This window comes from Polypterus senegalus, chromosome 13 (genome assembly GCF_016835505.1).
Source record: "Polypterus senegalus isolate Bchr_013 chromosome 13, ASM1683550v1, whole genome shotgun sequence".
Taxonomy (NCBI): domain Eukaryota; kingdom Metazoa; phylum Chordata; class Cladistia; order Polypteriformes; family Polypteridae; genus Polypterus; species Polypterus senegalus.
Window position 1 is genome coordinate 131,013 of NC_053166.1, and position 17,804 is coordinate 148,816.

The 17,804-nt window shown below is 42.8% G+C and overlaps 1 protein-coding gene across 1 annotated transcript in view; it reads right to left on the reverse strand.

The window, feature by feature from the left end:
- Positions 1-10,145: 10,145 nt before the first annotated feature.
- Positions 10,146-17,804, reverse strand: part of LOC120542143 — a 165,585-nt gene continuing 157,926 nt past the window's right edge. Inside the window, exon 5 of the mRNA XM_039774326.1 lies at positions 10,146-12,800. Coding sequence (XP_039630260.1) covers positions 12,119-12,800 — 682 coding nt within the window. The 3' untranslated portion in view covers positions 10,146-12,118. The remainder of the gene's footprint in view (positions 12,801-17,804) is intronic.

Genomic DNA, 17,804 nt, shown 5'->3' on the forward strand with positions numbered 1-17,804 from the left:
TGCATTAAAGTCTCTTTTTTGAAATTAAGCTTCAAAAGCACAATAGCAGATTTCAAAAACCTGATATCAAATTTCAAAAGTTCGAAATCAAATTTTAAAAACGTGATATCAAATTTTATAAGGCTGATACGAAATTTCATAAAAAGGAAAATGGATATTGGAGCTTATAAATTTTAATATCACACTTTTGTGATATTGGGGATCAAATTCCAAAACCGTGATATCAAATTTTAAAAACTTCATATCAAATTTTCAAAGCTTGATATTAAATCTAAAACTGATGATATCACTGTTGTAACTGCTGATATCAAGGAAAATGGATTCAATATTAAAACGGCCAGCCGTACTGGTGAAGGCAGACACTGGTGGGAGATCGTCTCAGCCGTACCGGTCAGACTGAAATCGGAGCAGCCACATGTGCTACTGACTTACCGTCTCCACCAAGAGCTAAAGTCAAAGCTGCAGGATCTTTGTGATGTTAGTGACACGTCATGGACAGGCGCAGATTCCCTGAAAGGCCCTGGACTCAAAGGTCAGGGGAGCTGCATGAAAATTTGAACATTAGATTCATCTGGATGCAAACAGGCCAATCAGCCCAACAACGATCACCAGTGCTACCCACTTACTTCTTCTAAAATGACACCAAGTCGAGTTTTGATGGTCCATAAAGTCCTACTGCCTATCACCTTACTTATATGTGGTTCTCTGTGTGAAGAAAAACCTTAAAATGTTTGTATGAAATTTCCCCTTCACAAGTTTCCCACTGTGTCCCCATGTTCTCGATGAACTCATTTTAAAGTCACCGTCTCGATCCACTGGACTGATTCCCTTCATCATTTTAAACACTTCAGTCAGCTCTCCTCTTCACTCACTCTAAAGGCTCAGCTCTTTGAGTCTTTCCTCATAACTCATCCCCTGTAGCCCTGGAATCAGCCCAGTCGCTCTTCTTTGGACTTTTCTAGCACTTCTTTGTCTTTACAGAAACCAAAACTACACCCAGTACTCCAGATGAGGCCTCACCAGTGTGTTATATTGGACTTGTACTCCACACGTCAAGGCTATATAACCTGACATTCTGTTAGCCTTCTTAATGGCCTCTGAACGCCATCTGGCAGTTGATGGTGTCGATTCCACTCGACTCCCAAATCCTTCTCATCAGGTGGACTCTCGATTTTCACACCTCCCATTGTGTATTCAAACCTAACATTTTGACTTCCTACATTCTGTAGTTTATATTTACTAACACACTTTTCATCTTTTTTTTCCATGTTTCTGTGCTCCTCTGTGTGAAGAAAAGTTCATAATGTTTGTGTGACATTTCCCTTCACAAGTTTTCAACTGTGTCCCCGTGTTCTTGATGAACTCAATTCAAAGTCACCATCTCGATCCACTGGACTAATCCCCTTCATCATTTTAAACACTTCAGTCAGCTCTCCTCTTCATCACTCTAAAGGCTCAGCTCTTTTAATCTTCCCTCATAACTCATCACCTACAGCCCTGAATCAGCCTAGTCGCTCTTCTCTGGACCTTCTCTTGTGCTGCTGTGTCCAATTTGTAGCCTGCAGACCAAAACTACACCCCGTACCCGGAAGTGCTGGGTTGGGAGAGGAGCAGGGACACCCAGAGTGGTTCCAGGGATGCAGCCAGCATTTCCGCCACACTGGGGAGTGCTGGTGGAAGATTGCTGGGAAGCACCTGAAGCACATCCAGGTGATTATAAAAGGGGCCGCCTCCCTTCATAGGAGGACTAGAGTCGGGTGGAAGAGGACGAGGCAAGGAGGCGGCCTGAAGAGAGAGAAGGCATTGTTGTGTTGTGGCCAGGACTTTGGGGACTTGGGGACTGTGAGCACTTAACTGCAAATATGGAACCGTATAATAAACATTTGTGGGGTGATTAAAACGTGTCCGCCTGTCTGTGTTTGGGCTAGCATCCACAATATATGTACATAACATAACATAGAGGGATACACATTTTTTAGGAAGGATAGACAGAACAGAAAAGGAGGTGGGGTTGCTGTTTATGCCAAACAGGAATTAAATGTAAGTCATCTTCAGTTGGATGATGAGCCCCATCTTAGTGAGGACATGTGGCTTCGCCTGGAAAATATTAGGGAAAAAGGTCTCATTTTAGGAGTGTGTTATAGACCACCCAATTCAGACAGTAATTTCAACACACATCTTTTTAGTAATATCAAAAAGGCAAGTTTACAGGGGGATATTATAGTCATGCGGGACTTTAATTATCCAAATATTAACTGGGATAACCTTACAGATGGAGGAGCACAAGAGCAGGAGTTCTTAGAAGTAATCAGCGACTGCTTTTTAACACAGCATGTTAAAGCACCAACAAGGGGTGAAGCCTATCTGGATTTAGTATTCTGTAATAATCAGGATAGAATTGAGGGTGTAGAGGTGATTGAACCACTAGGGTCAAGTGACCATAATGTAATACAATTCTCAGTATTTTGTAAGAGTACAGATGCAAAGACTAAAATTGTTAAGTTGAACTTTAGTAGGGCTAATTTTGAGCAGATGCGACAAAGTCTAAGTAGGATAGACTGGGATAAGCTTTTAAATGTGGAGACAGTCGAGGAGCAGTGGAACAGGTTTAAAAATGTAATGCAGGACAGATACAGACCTAAATTTGGAAGTAATAGGAAACTAAAAAAATCTCCACGATGGATTAATAAAGATTTAAAAAGAAGTTGCAAAGGAAAAACTGCTGTATAAGGCATATAAGACTAATGACTGCAAAGAGAACCGTAGCGTATGAGAACATGAGGGCAACCATTAAGAAGGATATCAGAGAGGCTAAAAGACAGTTGGAGAGGAATATAGCAGATAAGGTGAGAAGACCCCAAGAGATTCTTTCAGTATTTTAGTAGTAAAAGAACAGTTAAGGAGGAGGTCAAGTTCATCAGGAATAGTAAAGGGAATTAAAAGATACAGACAATGAAATAGCAGATGCCCTAAACTTACATTTTTCTGAGGTGTTTACAAGTGAGCAAGTGGATAACCTGCCAGAGGTAAACACAACTACTAAGGAGGTACTGAGGGATTTGGAAATTGTAGAGGGAGAAGTGCTGCTCAGATTAAATAAGATGAAATCAAACAAATCACCAGGCCCAGATAATATTTATCCTCGTGTTCTTAAGGAGGCTAGTGAGTACATATATAAACCCTTGACACATATTTTTAGGAAGTCACTGTGCACTGGAGAGATTCCAAAGGACTGGAAAATGGCAAATATCATCCCATTATATAAAAAGGGTGACAGGGCAGATCCAAGCAACTATAGGCCAGTAAGCTTAACAAGCATCACAGGAAAATTAATGGAAGGAATTATTAAGGATAAGATTGAGCAACACATGACAAGGACAGGAGTTATTCTGAACAGTCAGCATGGGTTCAGAAGGGGAGGTCGTGTTTTACTAACATGTTGGAATTCTATGAGGAGGCAACAAAAGGATACGATCAAAGTGGAGCTTATGATATTATTTATCTGGACTTTCAGAAAGCATTTGATAAGGTGCCACATGAGAGGTTGGGCATCAAGTTAAAAGAAGTGGGAATTCAGGGTGATGTTTTTAGATGGGTGCAGAATTGGCTCAGACACAGGAAGCAGAGGGTGATGGTGCGAGGAACCTCATCAGAACTGGCTGATGTTAAGAGTGGTGTTCCACAGGGGTCAGTGCTAGGGCCGCTGCTATTTTTAATATATATAAATGATTTAGATAGGAATATAAGTAACAAGCTGGTTAAGTTTGCAGATGATACCAAGATAGGTGGATTAGCAGATAATTTGGAATCCGTTATATCATTACAGAAGGACTTGGATAGCATACAGGCTTGGGCAGATTTGTGGCAGATGAAATTTAATGTCAGTAAATGTAAAGTATTACACATAGGAAGTAAAAATATTAGGTTTGAATACACAATGGGCGGTCGAAAAATCGAGAGTACACCTTATGAGAAGGATTTAGGAGTCATAGTGGACTCCAAGCTATCAACTTCAAACAGTGTTCAGAAGCCATTAAGAAGGCTAACAGAATGTTAGGTTATATAGCACGATCTGTGGAGTACAAGTCCAAGGAGGTTATGCTCAACCTTTATAATGCACTGGTGAGGCCTCATCTTGAGTACTGTGTGCAGTTTTGGTCTCCAGGCTACAAAAAGGACATAGCAGCACTAGAAAAGGTCCAGAGAAGAGCGACTAGGCTGATTCCAGGTCTACAGGGGTTGAATTATGAGGAAAGATTAAAAGAGCTGAGCCTTTACAGTTTAAGCAAAAGAAGATTAAGAGGTGACATGATTGAAGTGTTTAAAATTATGAAGGGAATTAGTACAGTGGATCGAGACTTGTATTTTAAAATGAGCTCATCAAGAACACGGGGACACAGTTGGAAACTTGTTAAGGGTAAATTTCGCACAAACATTAGGAAGTTTTTCTTTACACAAAGAACGATAGACACTTGGAATAAGTTACCAAGTAGTGTGGTAGACAGTAAGACGTTAGGGACTTTCAAAACTCGACTTGATGTTTTCTTGGAGGAAGCAAGTGGATAGGACTGGCGAGCTTTGTTGGGCTGAATGGCCTGTTCTCGTCTAGATTGTTCTAATTCTAGATTGTTCTAATTCTAATATACATATACACATATATATATATATATATATATATATATATATATATATATATATATATATATATATATATAGTGGTGTATGGCCAGCCATTCATCCCGGCCAATACCTCCAAGCCACCAGGTGGAGCCCTTCCTGCAGTATGGAGGTGCCCCAAAGACCAGCCGGGCATCATAGGCATTGGAGTCTTTATGCACAGCCCTGCTGGATCCCATGGGGGCCACTAGGAGACGCTGCAGGGAGGAATGTTGTTAATTTACCATATGCCGCAGAAGTACGTCCGAGTCACATGGACAAGGGGAATGACGTGCTCCTGGGGTGAAGAAAAGGACTTTTGATCTGACCTGGAAGTGATAGGAGTCACACGGACTAGGGATTGGAGCACTTCCGGGTCAGGGAATATAAAAGGACTGTGGGAGCTCCCAGACGGCGAGCTGAGCTGGGTGGAAGGGTGGCAACGCGTCTGGGAGTGGAGGATTGTTTATTAGTGATTTCTATCCATCCATCCATCTTCCAACCCGCTGAATCCGAGCACAGGGTCACGAGGGTCTGCTGGAGCCAATCCCAGCAAACACAGGGCACAAGGCAGGAATCAATCCAGGGCAGGGTGCCAACCCACCGCAGGACACACACAAACACACCCAGCACACACTAGGGCCAATTTAAAATCGCCAGTCCACCTAACCTGCATGTCTTTGGATTGTGGGAGGAAACTGGAGTGCCCGGAGGAAACCCACGCAGACACGGGGAGAACATGCAAACTTCACACAGGGAAGACCCGGGAAATGAACCCGAATCTCCTAACTGCGAGGCAGCAGCGCTACCACTGCGCCACCATGCCGCCCTATTAGTGATTTGTATTGTGTAATTTAATGAGTATTGTGGAGAAGAGGGTGCTTTGTCCACTGTACAGAATAAAAATAGTCTACTTTTGGACTTTTATCTGGTGTCTGGCGTCTTGGACAAGGGTTCAAGGGAGCAATCGCGCCCCCTATCTACCACAATATATATAATATATATATATATATATATATATAGAGAGAGAGAGAGAGAGAGAGAGAGATGTATATTAGTGGTATAGTAAAGGCCGCAGTCTCTGACGAACCTCTTCCCATGGAGCATGCGCCCCCTACTGGATCCACCTCCATGACCCCAGACTGGATTAAGTGGACCTAAGAATGTTTGGGGGAAGATTTTAGATCGACATCACTAACACTCACCCTAAGGCCAGCATCATTTTGGCGTCCTATATAAAATATGGTGGAGCAAGTAATTGTGACGAGATGCCAGGTGCGTTCAAACTCGATGTGAACTGATGACTTCATATCTTCAGGTGTTTCCCTTCATTCATTCACAGACGTTTTTGTGTGAGGCCGGTTAATTCTTGGGTTTACACACAAGAAACTGAAAAAGCTTGGATGATAAAAAGCAGACAAATAAAAAGTGAAATTCAGCAGCTGCGCTGATTGTTCTCTCAAACCGCCCATTACCTCTTCCTTTAACTTCTAAAGAAAGCAAGCAGATCAGGTTTAACGTTCCAGATAACACAACAGATGAACTTTTGCCTCAGTTGTTTTATGTACTACAATAAAAAAGAGACATCTGCTCTGTGTGTGGAATAACAAGTTGCTAATATGGTATTGAGAACTAATATGGTATTGAATGAACCGGCCTGTGGCCATATCCGCCGCAGTCTATAAAGCATCAGATCTATGGGGAAATATCATTTTCAGTTCTGCAATGGCTTTTCTGCAGAGAAGTTCGATGTATTGTGGTGAGCACATCAAGCCCTTGACCGGGTGCAAGACACCAATCCCAAAATGGCCGAAGCAAACCCAAAACATCTTTTCTGGGTGTTTCACGTGATCCAGTGTTTTTCAACCTGATCTGGCCCTGCGTCTCTCATCAAAACAAGGGAAGAAATTATTTGATGAGAATCCAGTGAACATACTGGAGTGGCCTGGAAACTCTCCCGATATGAACTCAATTGAATTTTTGTGGTCTGTTTGTACACAACAACTTCGTGAAATGGACTGGACAACCATAGAGAAGATGATTCAGGTGCTAATTCAAGTCTGAGACCCCAAAATCCTCCAAGACGGTTCAAAATTGGTGGATTCGATACCAACGTGCTTCCAGATGCTTCGGAGGTCATACCGTGTACTGATGTGAGTTTATGAATAGTACAGTAGACCCCCAGAAAGTCACGGCTCAGAGTTTGCAGCCTCAGGCGTTAGCAGATATTTCCTTAGAACCTAAGTAATAATTGTTAGCGGAAACCGCAAATATCGTTCGCAATTTTTCATGCCAATACTGTACTGTAGAGAGAACGCCAAGCAACCGTAGAGGAAAATGCGGCTTGGGATGGTGAAAGTAGCCAATCCGAGAGTGTTATTCATTTCTCCTTGCTGCTGATTGGCTGCTGCCCCGTGACGCATCTCTGGCAGATGCAGCCCAGCATTCCCGTATCATAACAGTTTACCGCGTGTAGCCATCGCGAGTGTTTCGCTGACTGTTGTCATGTTTTCCATTTTGTTCTTCTTAAAGCCCAAAGATGATGCCCAAACGCCCTGCACCTTCTAAGGCTTCTGGCAATGAACCAAAGCGCAAGAAGAAGAAGTTTAAGACACTCCAGGAGAAGGTTGAGCCACTGGATTTGCAAAAAGGTAGGCCGCAGTAGCCACCCGAGGAGCTGCTTTGCTGTGCAGTCATTGTCTTCATTACATACCTTCATCGTACTGCACATCATCATCATCATCATCTTCAATCAATATTATTGATTATTGGTGAGTACCCATATATTTTACTGTACTTTTATTAAATTAAATCAGCGTTTCTCAACCTTTTAAGTATTTGCGACCCGAGTTTTCATACCAGTTTTAATCGCCCCCGCCCCCCAATGCTTTTTTGAAAGGAGCTCACTAAGACCAATTTGTTCTTTTTTAATTAATGATATATCGGAGATGCATATTTTATTATACCTACTTAACTTTTATCGACATTTATCTAACTCTTTTTTTATTTATCTAGTATCAGAATGCAGTTTAAGTTCATTTGTTTCCGTTTCAATAGATGAATTTTTCATATTTTTGATTCTTGTTTTCTTTTTTTCACATCTTCGTGCCCCCCTTTTTGTTACTTCGTGCCCTCCTAGGGGGGCCCGCCCCACAGGTTGAGAACCACTGAATTAAATTATTACGTATTTACCTCACTCATACCAAAGAAAACGCACTTGCATGAATTACAGTACATACAGTCATATGAAAAAGTTTGTGACCCCCTCTGAGCCTGCATAATAATCGACTCTCCTTTCAACACAAAAGATAACAGCGGTGTGTCTTTCATTTCCTAGGAACATCGGAGTACTGGGGTGTTTTCCGAACAAAGATTTTTAGTGATGCAGTATTTATATGAAATTAAATCAAATGTGAAAAACTGGCTGTGCATAAATGTGGGTCCCCTTGTCATTGTGCTGATCTGAATGCCTGTCACTGCTCAATGCTGATGACTTGGTTGGATGAGCTCGTCAAGCCTTGAACTTCATAGACAGGAGTGTCGGAACGAAAGGATGGAAATGAAAATGATCAGCCGATCAAATCGTACTCAGTAGTTTGTATGCGTCCCCCATGCCTGACAACGTCCTAATGAGATGACGGATGGTGTCCTGGGGGATCTCCTCCCACATCTGGACCAGGGCATCACCGAGCTCCTGGACAGGCTGAGGCATTGGATGGACTGAAAGATAATGTCCCACCAAGAGGTGTTCTATTAGATTGAGGTCAGGTGAGTGTGGGGTCAGTCAATGGTATCAATTTCTTCATCCTCTAGGATCTGCTTGCATACTCTCACCACATGAGGCTGTGCACCAGGAGGAGCCAGCATAGGGTCTGACAATGGGTCCAAGGATTTCATCCCAATACCTAATGGCAGCCCAGTTGCTGTTGTCTAGCCTGTAGAGGTCAGTGCATCCCTCCATGGATATGCCTCCACAGACCATCACTGACCCACCACCAAACCGGTCATGCTGAACGACGTCACAGGCAGCATAACGTTCTCCACAGCTTCTCCAGACACTTTCACATCTGTCACATGTGCTCAGGGTGAACCTGCTCTCATCTGTGAAAAGCAAAAGGGCGCCAATTCTGGTATTCTGTGGCAAATGCCAATTGAGCTCCACGGTGCCCACTAGAGGACATCGGGCCCTCAGACCCCCCTCATGAAGTCTGTTTCTGATTGTTTGGTCAGAGACATTCACACCAGTGGCCTGCCTGCTGGAGGTCATTTTGTAGGCTCTGCCCGCGCTCATCCTGTTCCTCCTTGCCAAAAGGAGCAGATACCGGTGGGTCCTGCTGATGGGTTAAGGACCACAAGGGGCCCAGTCCAGCTCTCCTAGAGTGACTGCCTGTCTCCTGGAATCTCATCCATGCCATTGAGACTGTGCTGGGAGACACAACAAACCTTCTGGCAATGACACATATTGATGTGCCATCCTGGAGAAGTGGGACTACCTGTGCTAACTCTGTAGGGTCCAGGTATGGCCTCATGCTACCTACTAGTAGTGACGCTGACCGTAGCCAAATGCAAAATTGAGTGACGAAACAGATGAGGAGGGAAAAATGTCAGTGGCCTCCTCCACCTGTTAAACCATTCACTCCCGTTTTGGGGGTCGTCTCATTGTTGCCCCTCTAGTGCACCAAAGCAGCTGAAACTGATGAACAAGCCCCTCTGCTACTTAACTGACCAGATCAATAGCCCAGAAGTTTCATCGATTGAATACTATACTCGGATTACAAAGGGTTCCTTTAATTGTTTTGAGCATCTGAAAAATATCAGAGTGGAGGATGCAATGATCAGGTTTGCTCCACAAGGCTGGACAAAGCTGGCCACAAAGTCAGGATGATGTTTTTCAATTTCTCCAGTGCTTTTAATACCAGCCAGGCGTGTGTGGGTTGATGAGCCTTTGGTGTCCTGGGTAATGGACTATCTGGCCAGAAGACCAAAGTATGTGAGAGGAACACTGGAGCACCACAAGGAACAGGCCTGTCACCTCTTACGTTCACGCTCAACAGCTCAGACTCTACATAAAAAGGCAGGTCATGTCACTTGCAGAAACTCTCAAGATGATTTTGCAGTTCTGGGGTGTATCGATAAGGGGGATGAGACAGAGGAAAGGAGTCAGGGGACAACTTTGAAAACTGTCTGCAACTAAACATCAGTGAAACCAAGGAACTGCTTATTGACTTTCACCAGGCCAAAGAGCCTCTACTGTATGTATGGTCACTACTCGGGGCGTGGATATGCAGTGCATCCGGAAAGTATTCACAGCGCATCACTTTTTCCACATCTTGTTATGTCACAGCCTTTTTCCAAAATGGATTAAATTCATTTTTTTCCTCAGAATTCTACACACAACACCCCATAATGACAACGTGAAAAGTCTTCGCCATCAGCAGGCGGCTTTACCCAAATGCTACAAAGACAATAAATAGCACTTCACACTGTACTCAAGTTTTGTTTTAGAAATTCCCTTTTATTTATGGTTTTATAATTTAGAAGACACAACGCTGTACGTGAATGCCTCTAGAAACCAGAACTTCTTGATCGTCCTTTACTAAGAGTGAGGGCCACTGAGTAGGGGAGCATTGTGTCCCTTCCCTTCCCTTCCACAGGTTCTTGAAACAATCAAACTTAGAAATATAAAAAATTACAAACATAATAAAAAATAAATCTATAATCCACAGTCATTGGTACTCTCAGGAGTGTAGTCATTGGTGTGTCAGGTGCTCCACATCATGGCCTCTCTTTCCCTTAAGAGTACATTCCAGGCAGAAATAAATCAATTCCATCAGAGGGCTGACTCATGCCGTGTCACTGTGTGGGTCTACGGAGGACCACAAGGCTATCTGACGCAAAGACTTCCCTGGTCCATGGTCTCCATCCACAGAATGGGGTATTCGACACACTGAAGTGGGTGGGAAAACCTCTGGGGACTGCAGAATTCATTAAAAAACGAAAATCCAAATATATCTCATTTTAAACATCTCCTAAAACATCTCAAATTTACATGTAGAAAAAATATATAATTATAAAAGACTTCCTGTTTCTTTGTGTATCTACTTCACATTTGGTAATACGACTTTTATCATGTCATTGGCTCGGTTTCAAACTACATTTGACGTCTCTGACCCCATAAAGATGACCAGCTATGGTCATCTGTGCATCCTTAGGACTGTCCAGCTTTGACTGTTCAGTCTTGTCAGTTACTTCTAAACATCTAAAGGCAATCAAACAGTTTGGCTTTCATGCAGATGATCTCTGGACTTCAGTCTCTAGTAGTTAGGGAGACTAAGGTCATCTGTAGTGGTTTCCAGTTAAAACGGCCAAACTGTCACAAAAGGCCTCAACAAGACACTCTTCTGAGGTAGGATCCTCAATAATCCATTTAGTGTCACAGATGCAGTTGGTCTTAGTCACTGTACCACCAAACGAAAAGACAGAACAACCGAAACAACTGAAGAGGGAAGCACAAACCAAAGCTCAACCCATACATTTCTCTGATAGCCAAATATTTGTATTTATGTGACCAGTACACTTCAATTATCTTCACAACCCTACAGGACACACCATTGGGAGGGGCCAATGACTCTCGAAAAAACTAAAAACGACTGAACGGTCAACCATATATAAAATCTAAATCCACCTCCCCATACTCCCCTTAAACCCACTCGTAACCAGCTGTAGTGCAAATGAATAGCCACCATAAGGCACTCTATAAACCTAAGGGCAGGGATGGAGTTTGGTCATCAATGCCACCGTTTAGAGTTTGAAATGGCACCTCTGACTTCACCATGTGAAGTGCAATCGGACATCGGAAGTCTGTCAAGTGCTTTAGACCGGAGGAAAAAATAAAGAATTGACGGACTTGAAAGACATTAACAAACAGCAAAAGCTCTCCGTTATCACATTCGGAGGTCACCATGGCATGAGGACGCCTTGGGTCAGGATATCACATCCAAACTTCTTCTCACTGCGAGTATTTCCCTAATATTTATGTGCCCTCATTCGACTTTTTCCATCTACTGCAGCTACTTTTGTGGACTTCCCAGTGTACGTATTTTCAGCCCCATTTCTCCTCCAACACTTTAAAGCTGAAGCTGTTGTTCCCATGTTCCATGAGCAGTTTAAATATTAAGCTGCCTCTGCTGAGTGTGAGAAGCAAAGAAAGATGGTGATGCTTGCTGCCCATCAATACTTCTGAAGATTTCCTAATGGCACTGGATAGAAGGTGCCACCTGAGCTCTCAGCGTACCGGGAGCTCGGTGTCAGAGTGCACCTTTGAAGCCCAGGTAAGGCACACAGGATGCGATCCGAACTCTGTCGGGCCTCTTGTGCAAATATTAGCATATCCTGAGGTTCAAGAAACAAAAGACAGCGAGAAAAAGGCAGGGAGAAGTGTGGCACAAGAGCTCCCATCACATTATTTTTGCCTTAAATTTGCATAGTCCTTGGTTGCCCATGCGAGTTTAGCATTTGAGTTTCTAGCAATATTATAATCCCAGCAGTAATCTGGGTTTAAGATCTTGGTGGGTTTGTTCAAGAGAAAGTATTTATTTAAGTGGCTCTCGTCATGCCAGATTGCCTCGATATTTTTTTTCTTGTCTTCTACGATGTTTTGGAAGCAGAAGTCAACCAATTCCAAAACCTTAAGCGGCCGGCCTCCAAAGACGGCTGCATGGTAGTAGTAATCTCCCATTCCATCTGCGATGTAGGCCGTCGACTGTGGACGCCTTTCGTAGGTGAATTTGTAATTGTTTTCATGGAAGAACCAAGCCTGAACCTGCGCCACCAGGTCTCCTAAGGTCTCCACGCTGTAGGGGGCCAAGAAATACTGATCAACATCCATGCAAAAGACGTAGTCCACCTCGTACTGGATGTACTTCTTCAGAAGATCTGAGAGGGTCTTCATGCGCATCATGCTGATGTCCTGCCACCTGTCCTCCTTAAGAATGCGAAAAACTTTATATGAATGTTTTAGTCCAAATTCAACGTAGGGGAGTCTTGTGGGATCATCCACAATCACGTACACAATCACCCGGTACCCTTTCATGAAATACATCTCAGCGGTGAGGAGAAACTTCTCCAAGTAAGCATCCAGGTACCTGAAAACATAGACAACAAGGGGGTCATGTGTTACAACAAGTATGTCTCATCTCATTATACCCTTTTCCTCATTCCACATTGTTTTATCACCATCTTTAGTCTCATTTTTATTTCAAGATGTATGCCAAAGAACCTTGTTCATGTTAGAAGACCATATGCATTAATTTCTATGACATACAGTACAATGTGAATCACCCAGGCTTATCAAATGATTAGCATATATTATTAAGATTTAATGTACAAAGGTAAATCAAAACGTAAAGGCAATTTGAAAATTATGCAGTGTGAAGGACCAAGAGGTGTCCTTGCTCCCTTAGCTGGCCAGGAGGCCATTGGAAATGAAGAACAACTTGGGCTAGGGAGCAGTGATCTGCCACATTAGAACAGGGGCGCAGGAAGGACACATGGATTGGGCTTGTGTACTGGGAATGCTGGGACAGAGGGTAACTGCCAGCTATGGGCAGAGCATTCCCACAGGTACACCCAGGTTGCAGCACCCGTCTGGTGCTCCAGTATGGATGTCCGTAGGTAAGCATGGGAATTGTGCTCCAAGGGGTCTGTACTGCAGGGTTCTGTGGGGACTACTAAGGGGAGATGTAGAATACTGATGACAACAAGAACCGTTGGGGTCATACCAGACATGGACGTGCTTCCTGGTGGTAATAGATTGAGCACTGGAAGTACTCCCAAGTCTGGAGTTAAAAGTGAGCAGTGAGAGTCAAGACTGCATCCGAGATGGAGTCAAACTTGGAGGAGTGAAACAGAGAAAAGCAAAAGAAAGAGTTGTGCAGAAGGTATTGTTGAAAGTCAAAATACTTTAACTGAACTTGGACCGTTGTGGTGAAATTGTGTCTTCGTCTGGGGTCTGAAGTGCCGATCCGCCCCCTCATGGCTACAGCAGTAACTGCAACGGATAGAAGCTAATGCAATGCAACACATTTGTGATGGATTATGGGTGGTTTGAACATGCACCGCACAGAGCTCTGCTGTTAGTCTAGTTCACGGATGTCGAACTCCAGTCCTGGAGGGCCACAGTGGCCGAAGGTTTTCATTCTAACTATCTTCTTCATTAGTGAGCCGTTTTTGCTGCTAATTAACTTCTTTTGCCTTAGTTTTAAATTAACTTGACTCTTAGTTGTCTCTTTTTCCTGAAATAGCAGCCAAACAATAATGAGACACAAAACAAGCCGCCACATGTCCAGCTCACCTGTGCCCATCACACAACATCTGAAATTAAACAGAGGTGATGGTCTCGGTAAGGCTGATCTCTCTCAGGTCACCAAAACATTTTGATGGTGTTCTTAGAAACTGGAAATGTCTGCTATGGCAGAATGAGAGCAGGAAGAAACCATGGAATTAAATCACAGGTTTAATCAACAGCAAGAATCGGCTTCTCATTAAGAGATTAGTTGGACTGAAATTGGTTGGAGTTTGAAATCCCAGTTTAGCTGGTCATCTGTTAGCTCGTTTCACATCTCAGTTCTGTTTGGCTGTCATTTAATGAAGAAAGGAATACATTCAGAGGACTGAATCCTTAAAAATAAGGCTATTCAAATTCAACTCTATTAAAAGAAGTTAATTAGCAGTGAAAACTGGTTACTGATTAGGAAAAGAGTTAGAATGAAAACCTGCAGCCACTGGTCTAGTTGAAGCCAATGTCAAATGAACATGGACTCCCAGCTGTAAAACTGCACCAGGGAGTGATGATTACTTGACCCGAGTAACTTGAGATTATTTTCATGGATATCCTTGATACGGTTTGCTTATGGTCAGCGTTGATCACCATAGGCTCCCATTCTATCAGAAAATTTGTTTTCTCCATTCTGCTTGGAAACCATTAATGAAAATTTTTTCATGGCTACAACTACAAGCAACTTGGGATAAGAGATCTAAAAAATATACAGTAATCCCTCGTTATATCCGCTCTATCGAAAGCATAACTAAATATATTTTCGCTAAAAAATATACAGTAATCCCTCGTTATAGCTCCGGTTTCGCTCTATCACGGATTTTATATGAAAGCATAACTAAATATATTTTCGCTGCTTCGCGGGTTCTGCGGACAATGTGTCTTTTTACTTCCTGTACATGTTTCCTCAGTTGGTTTGCCCAGTTGATTTCATACAAGGGACGCTATTGGCGGATGACTGAGAAGCTCACCAATCAGAGCATGCAGTTAAGTTCCTGCTTGCTGAATGCAGTGTTAACCAGGAAGTCTCGTCTCGCTCATTCAGCATCAACGTGTTTCGCTGTGTATAAAGAGTTGTGCTCTTTTGTGTTTATCTTTGTGCATAGTCAAGCCCTTCATTATGGCTCCAAAACGATCTGCTACTGCTTCAGGTGCCCTGCTCAAGCGCAAACGGAAGATGTTAACGATTGCCGAAAAGGTACACGTTTTGGATTTGTTGAAGGCTACGATTATTTTTATTTAAAAAGTAGGAAAGGAATATAAGATCTACGGCCGCAGTGTCCTTTTAACCAGGGTGCAAAACAAGTTCTAAGTGGATGTAATAAGGCAGTAGTCTGGATAGAATCTGCTTTAGGGATTTGGATTGAAGACTGCAGGAAGAAGAACAACGGCAGTGCTACACAATCACCTGAAGAGGCTACTTTGGAAGAACTGTAACGCTCTCCTTTGTTGTGCAGTAAAATAAAACTCATTGTTATTGGACAAGTCATCGTGTCATTGTTGGTGAGTAACCATAATTAATTTTCTACTTGCAGTACTTAGTACATGTACGTACGTTTAGTGTCACTGTACACACATTTACCGTATACTAATTTTGTTGCATTGTACGTATTTATTGCTGGTGGCCTGTCTATCGTAATGGCTGTAACATGTGATATCGGAGACACTCAATATCTTTAAAATAATATTTAGGTTTTACTGTATATAAACAGTGTGTTTATATACGTAATTTCAATGAATCTTACCTAATATCTAAGAGAATACAAAGGGATTATGCTGTATAACTCTGCGGGGAATATTTATAAACAGTGTGGGAGAGTTTATAAGGGCTTAAAATATATAAAAATAACCATACAAACATATGGTTTCTACTTCGCGGATTTTCACCTATCGAGGGTCGGGGTCTGGAACGCAACCCCCAAGATCGAGGAGGGATTACTGTATAGCATTTTTGGGTGGAGTATTCCTTTAAAGAGGAACATAGATGGTCTATGTGTGTGCCAGCTACAAACGTAATGAGTTGCAACGGCGTATAATAATCTGGTCTTTTGTGTCTCTTAAAGGCTTAGATTACTTTACTTTCTCTGTTTTCATCAGCAGGTAAGATGTGTAAACTCACATAAGGATGCTTTTCTATAGAGGGAAGTTCTCGTCCCACCTGTATACTAGGAAGGCAAGACACACCATACAAAGACTCAGTCCCATGAGCAAGCCGGAGTCTCAATCCCCTCATAATTGAGTCCCCCACTATCATTAGTTTGCTCTTTCTGGGAACTGGCTATGTGGTGACCTGCTTCGGCGTCTCATCTTTGTCTACTACTTCTCATTACTCATTAGAGGTGCCATCCAGCTCCGCAAGGTCACAAAAACAGTTGGACATATCTAACTTGGCGGTTTACTATGCTGTAATAAACTGTATAAGTTTAATATGTCACTGTGCTCTGTGCACATATACAGTCATATGAAAAAGTTTGGGACCCCCTCTCGGCCTGCATAATAATTGACTCTCCTTTCAACAAAGAAGATAACAGCGGTATGTCTTTCATTTCCTAGGAACATCGGAGTACTGGGGTGTTTTCTGAACAAAGATTTTTAGTGACGCAGTATTTAGTTGTATGAAATTAAATCAAATGTGAAAAACTGCCTGTGCAAAAATGTGGGCACCCTTGTAATTTTGCTGATTTGAATGCCTGTCGCTGCTCAATGCTGATGACTTGCAACACCAAATTGGTTGGATGAACTCGTTAAGCCTTGAACTTCATAGACAGGGGCGTCCAATCATGAGAAAACGTATTTAAGGGGGTCAATTGGAAGTTGTGCTTCCTTCCCTTTGACTCTCCTCTGAAGAGTGACAGACAGCATGGGATCCTCAAAGCAATTCTCCAAAGATCTGAAAACAAAGATTGTTGAGTCTCCTGGTTTAGGGGAAGGCTACAAAAAGCCATCTCAGAGGTTTAAACTGTCAGTTTCAACTGTAAGGAATGGAATCAGGAAATGGAAGGCCACAGGCACAGTTGCTGATAAACCCAGCAGGTCTGGCAGGCCAAGAAAAATACAGGAGCGGCATATGAGCAGGATTGTGAGAATGGTTACTGACAACCCACAGATCACCTCCAAAGACCTGCAAGAACATCTCGCTGCAGATGGCGTATCTGTACATCGTTCTACAATTCAGCGCATCTGTATGGCAGGGTGATGAGAAAGAAGCCCTTTCTGCACTCACGCCACAAACAGAGTCGCTTGTTGTATGCCAATGCTCATTTAGACAAGCCAGATTCATTCTGGAACAAAGTGCTTTGGGCTGATGAGACAAAAATTGAGTTATTTGGTCAGAAGAAAAAGAGCTTGCATGGCGGAAGAAGAACATCACATTCCAAGAAAAACACCTGCTACCTCCTGTCAAATGTGGTGGAGGTCCCATCATGCTGTGGGGCTGTGTGGCCAGTTCAGGGACTGGGGCCCTTGTTAAAGTCGAGGGTCAGATGAATTCAAACCCAATATCAACAAATTCTTCAGGATAATGTTCAAACATCAGTCACAAAGTTAAAGTTACACAGGAGTTGGGTATTCCAACAAGACAATGAGCCAAAACACAAAGGCATTCATGCAGAGGGAGAAGTACAATGTTCTGGAATGGCCGTCACAGTCCCCTGACTTGAATATCATCGAAAATCTATGGGATGATTTGAAGCAGGCTGTCCATCAAATTGAACTGAACTGGAGAGATTTGGTATGAAGAATTGGTCAGAAATACCTCCATCCAGAATCCAGACACAGATTCTAAACAGGCTATAGGAGGACAGCGTCTGGAGGC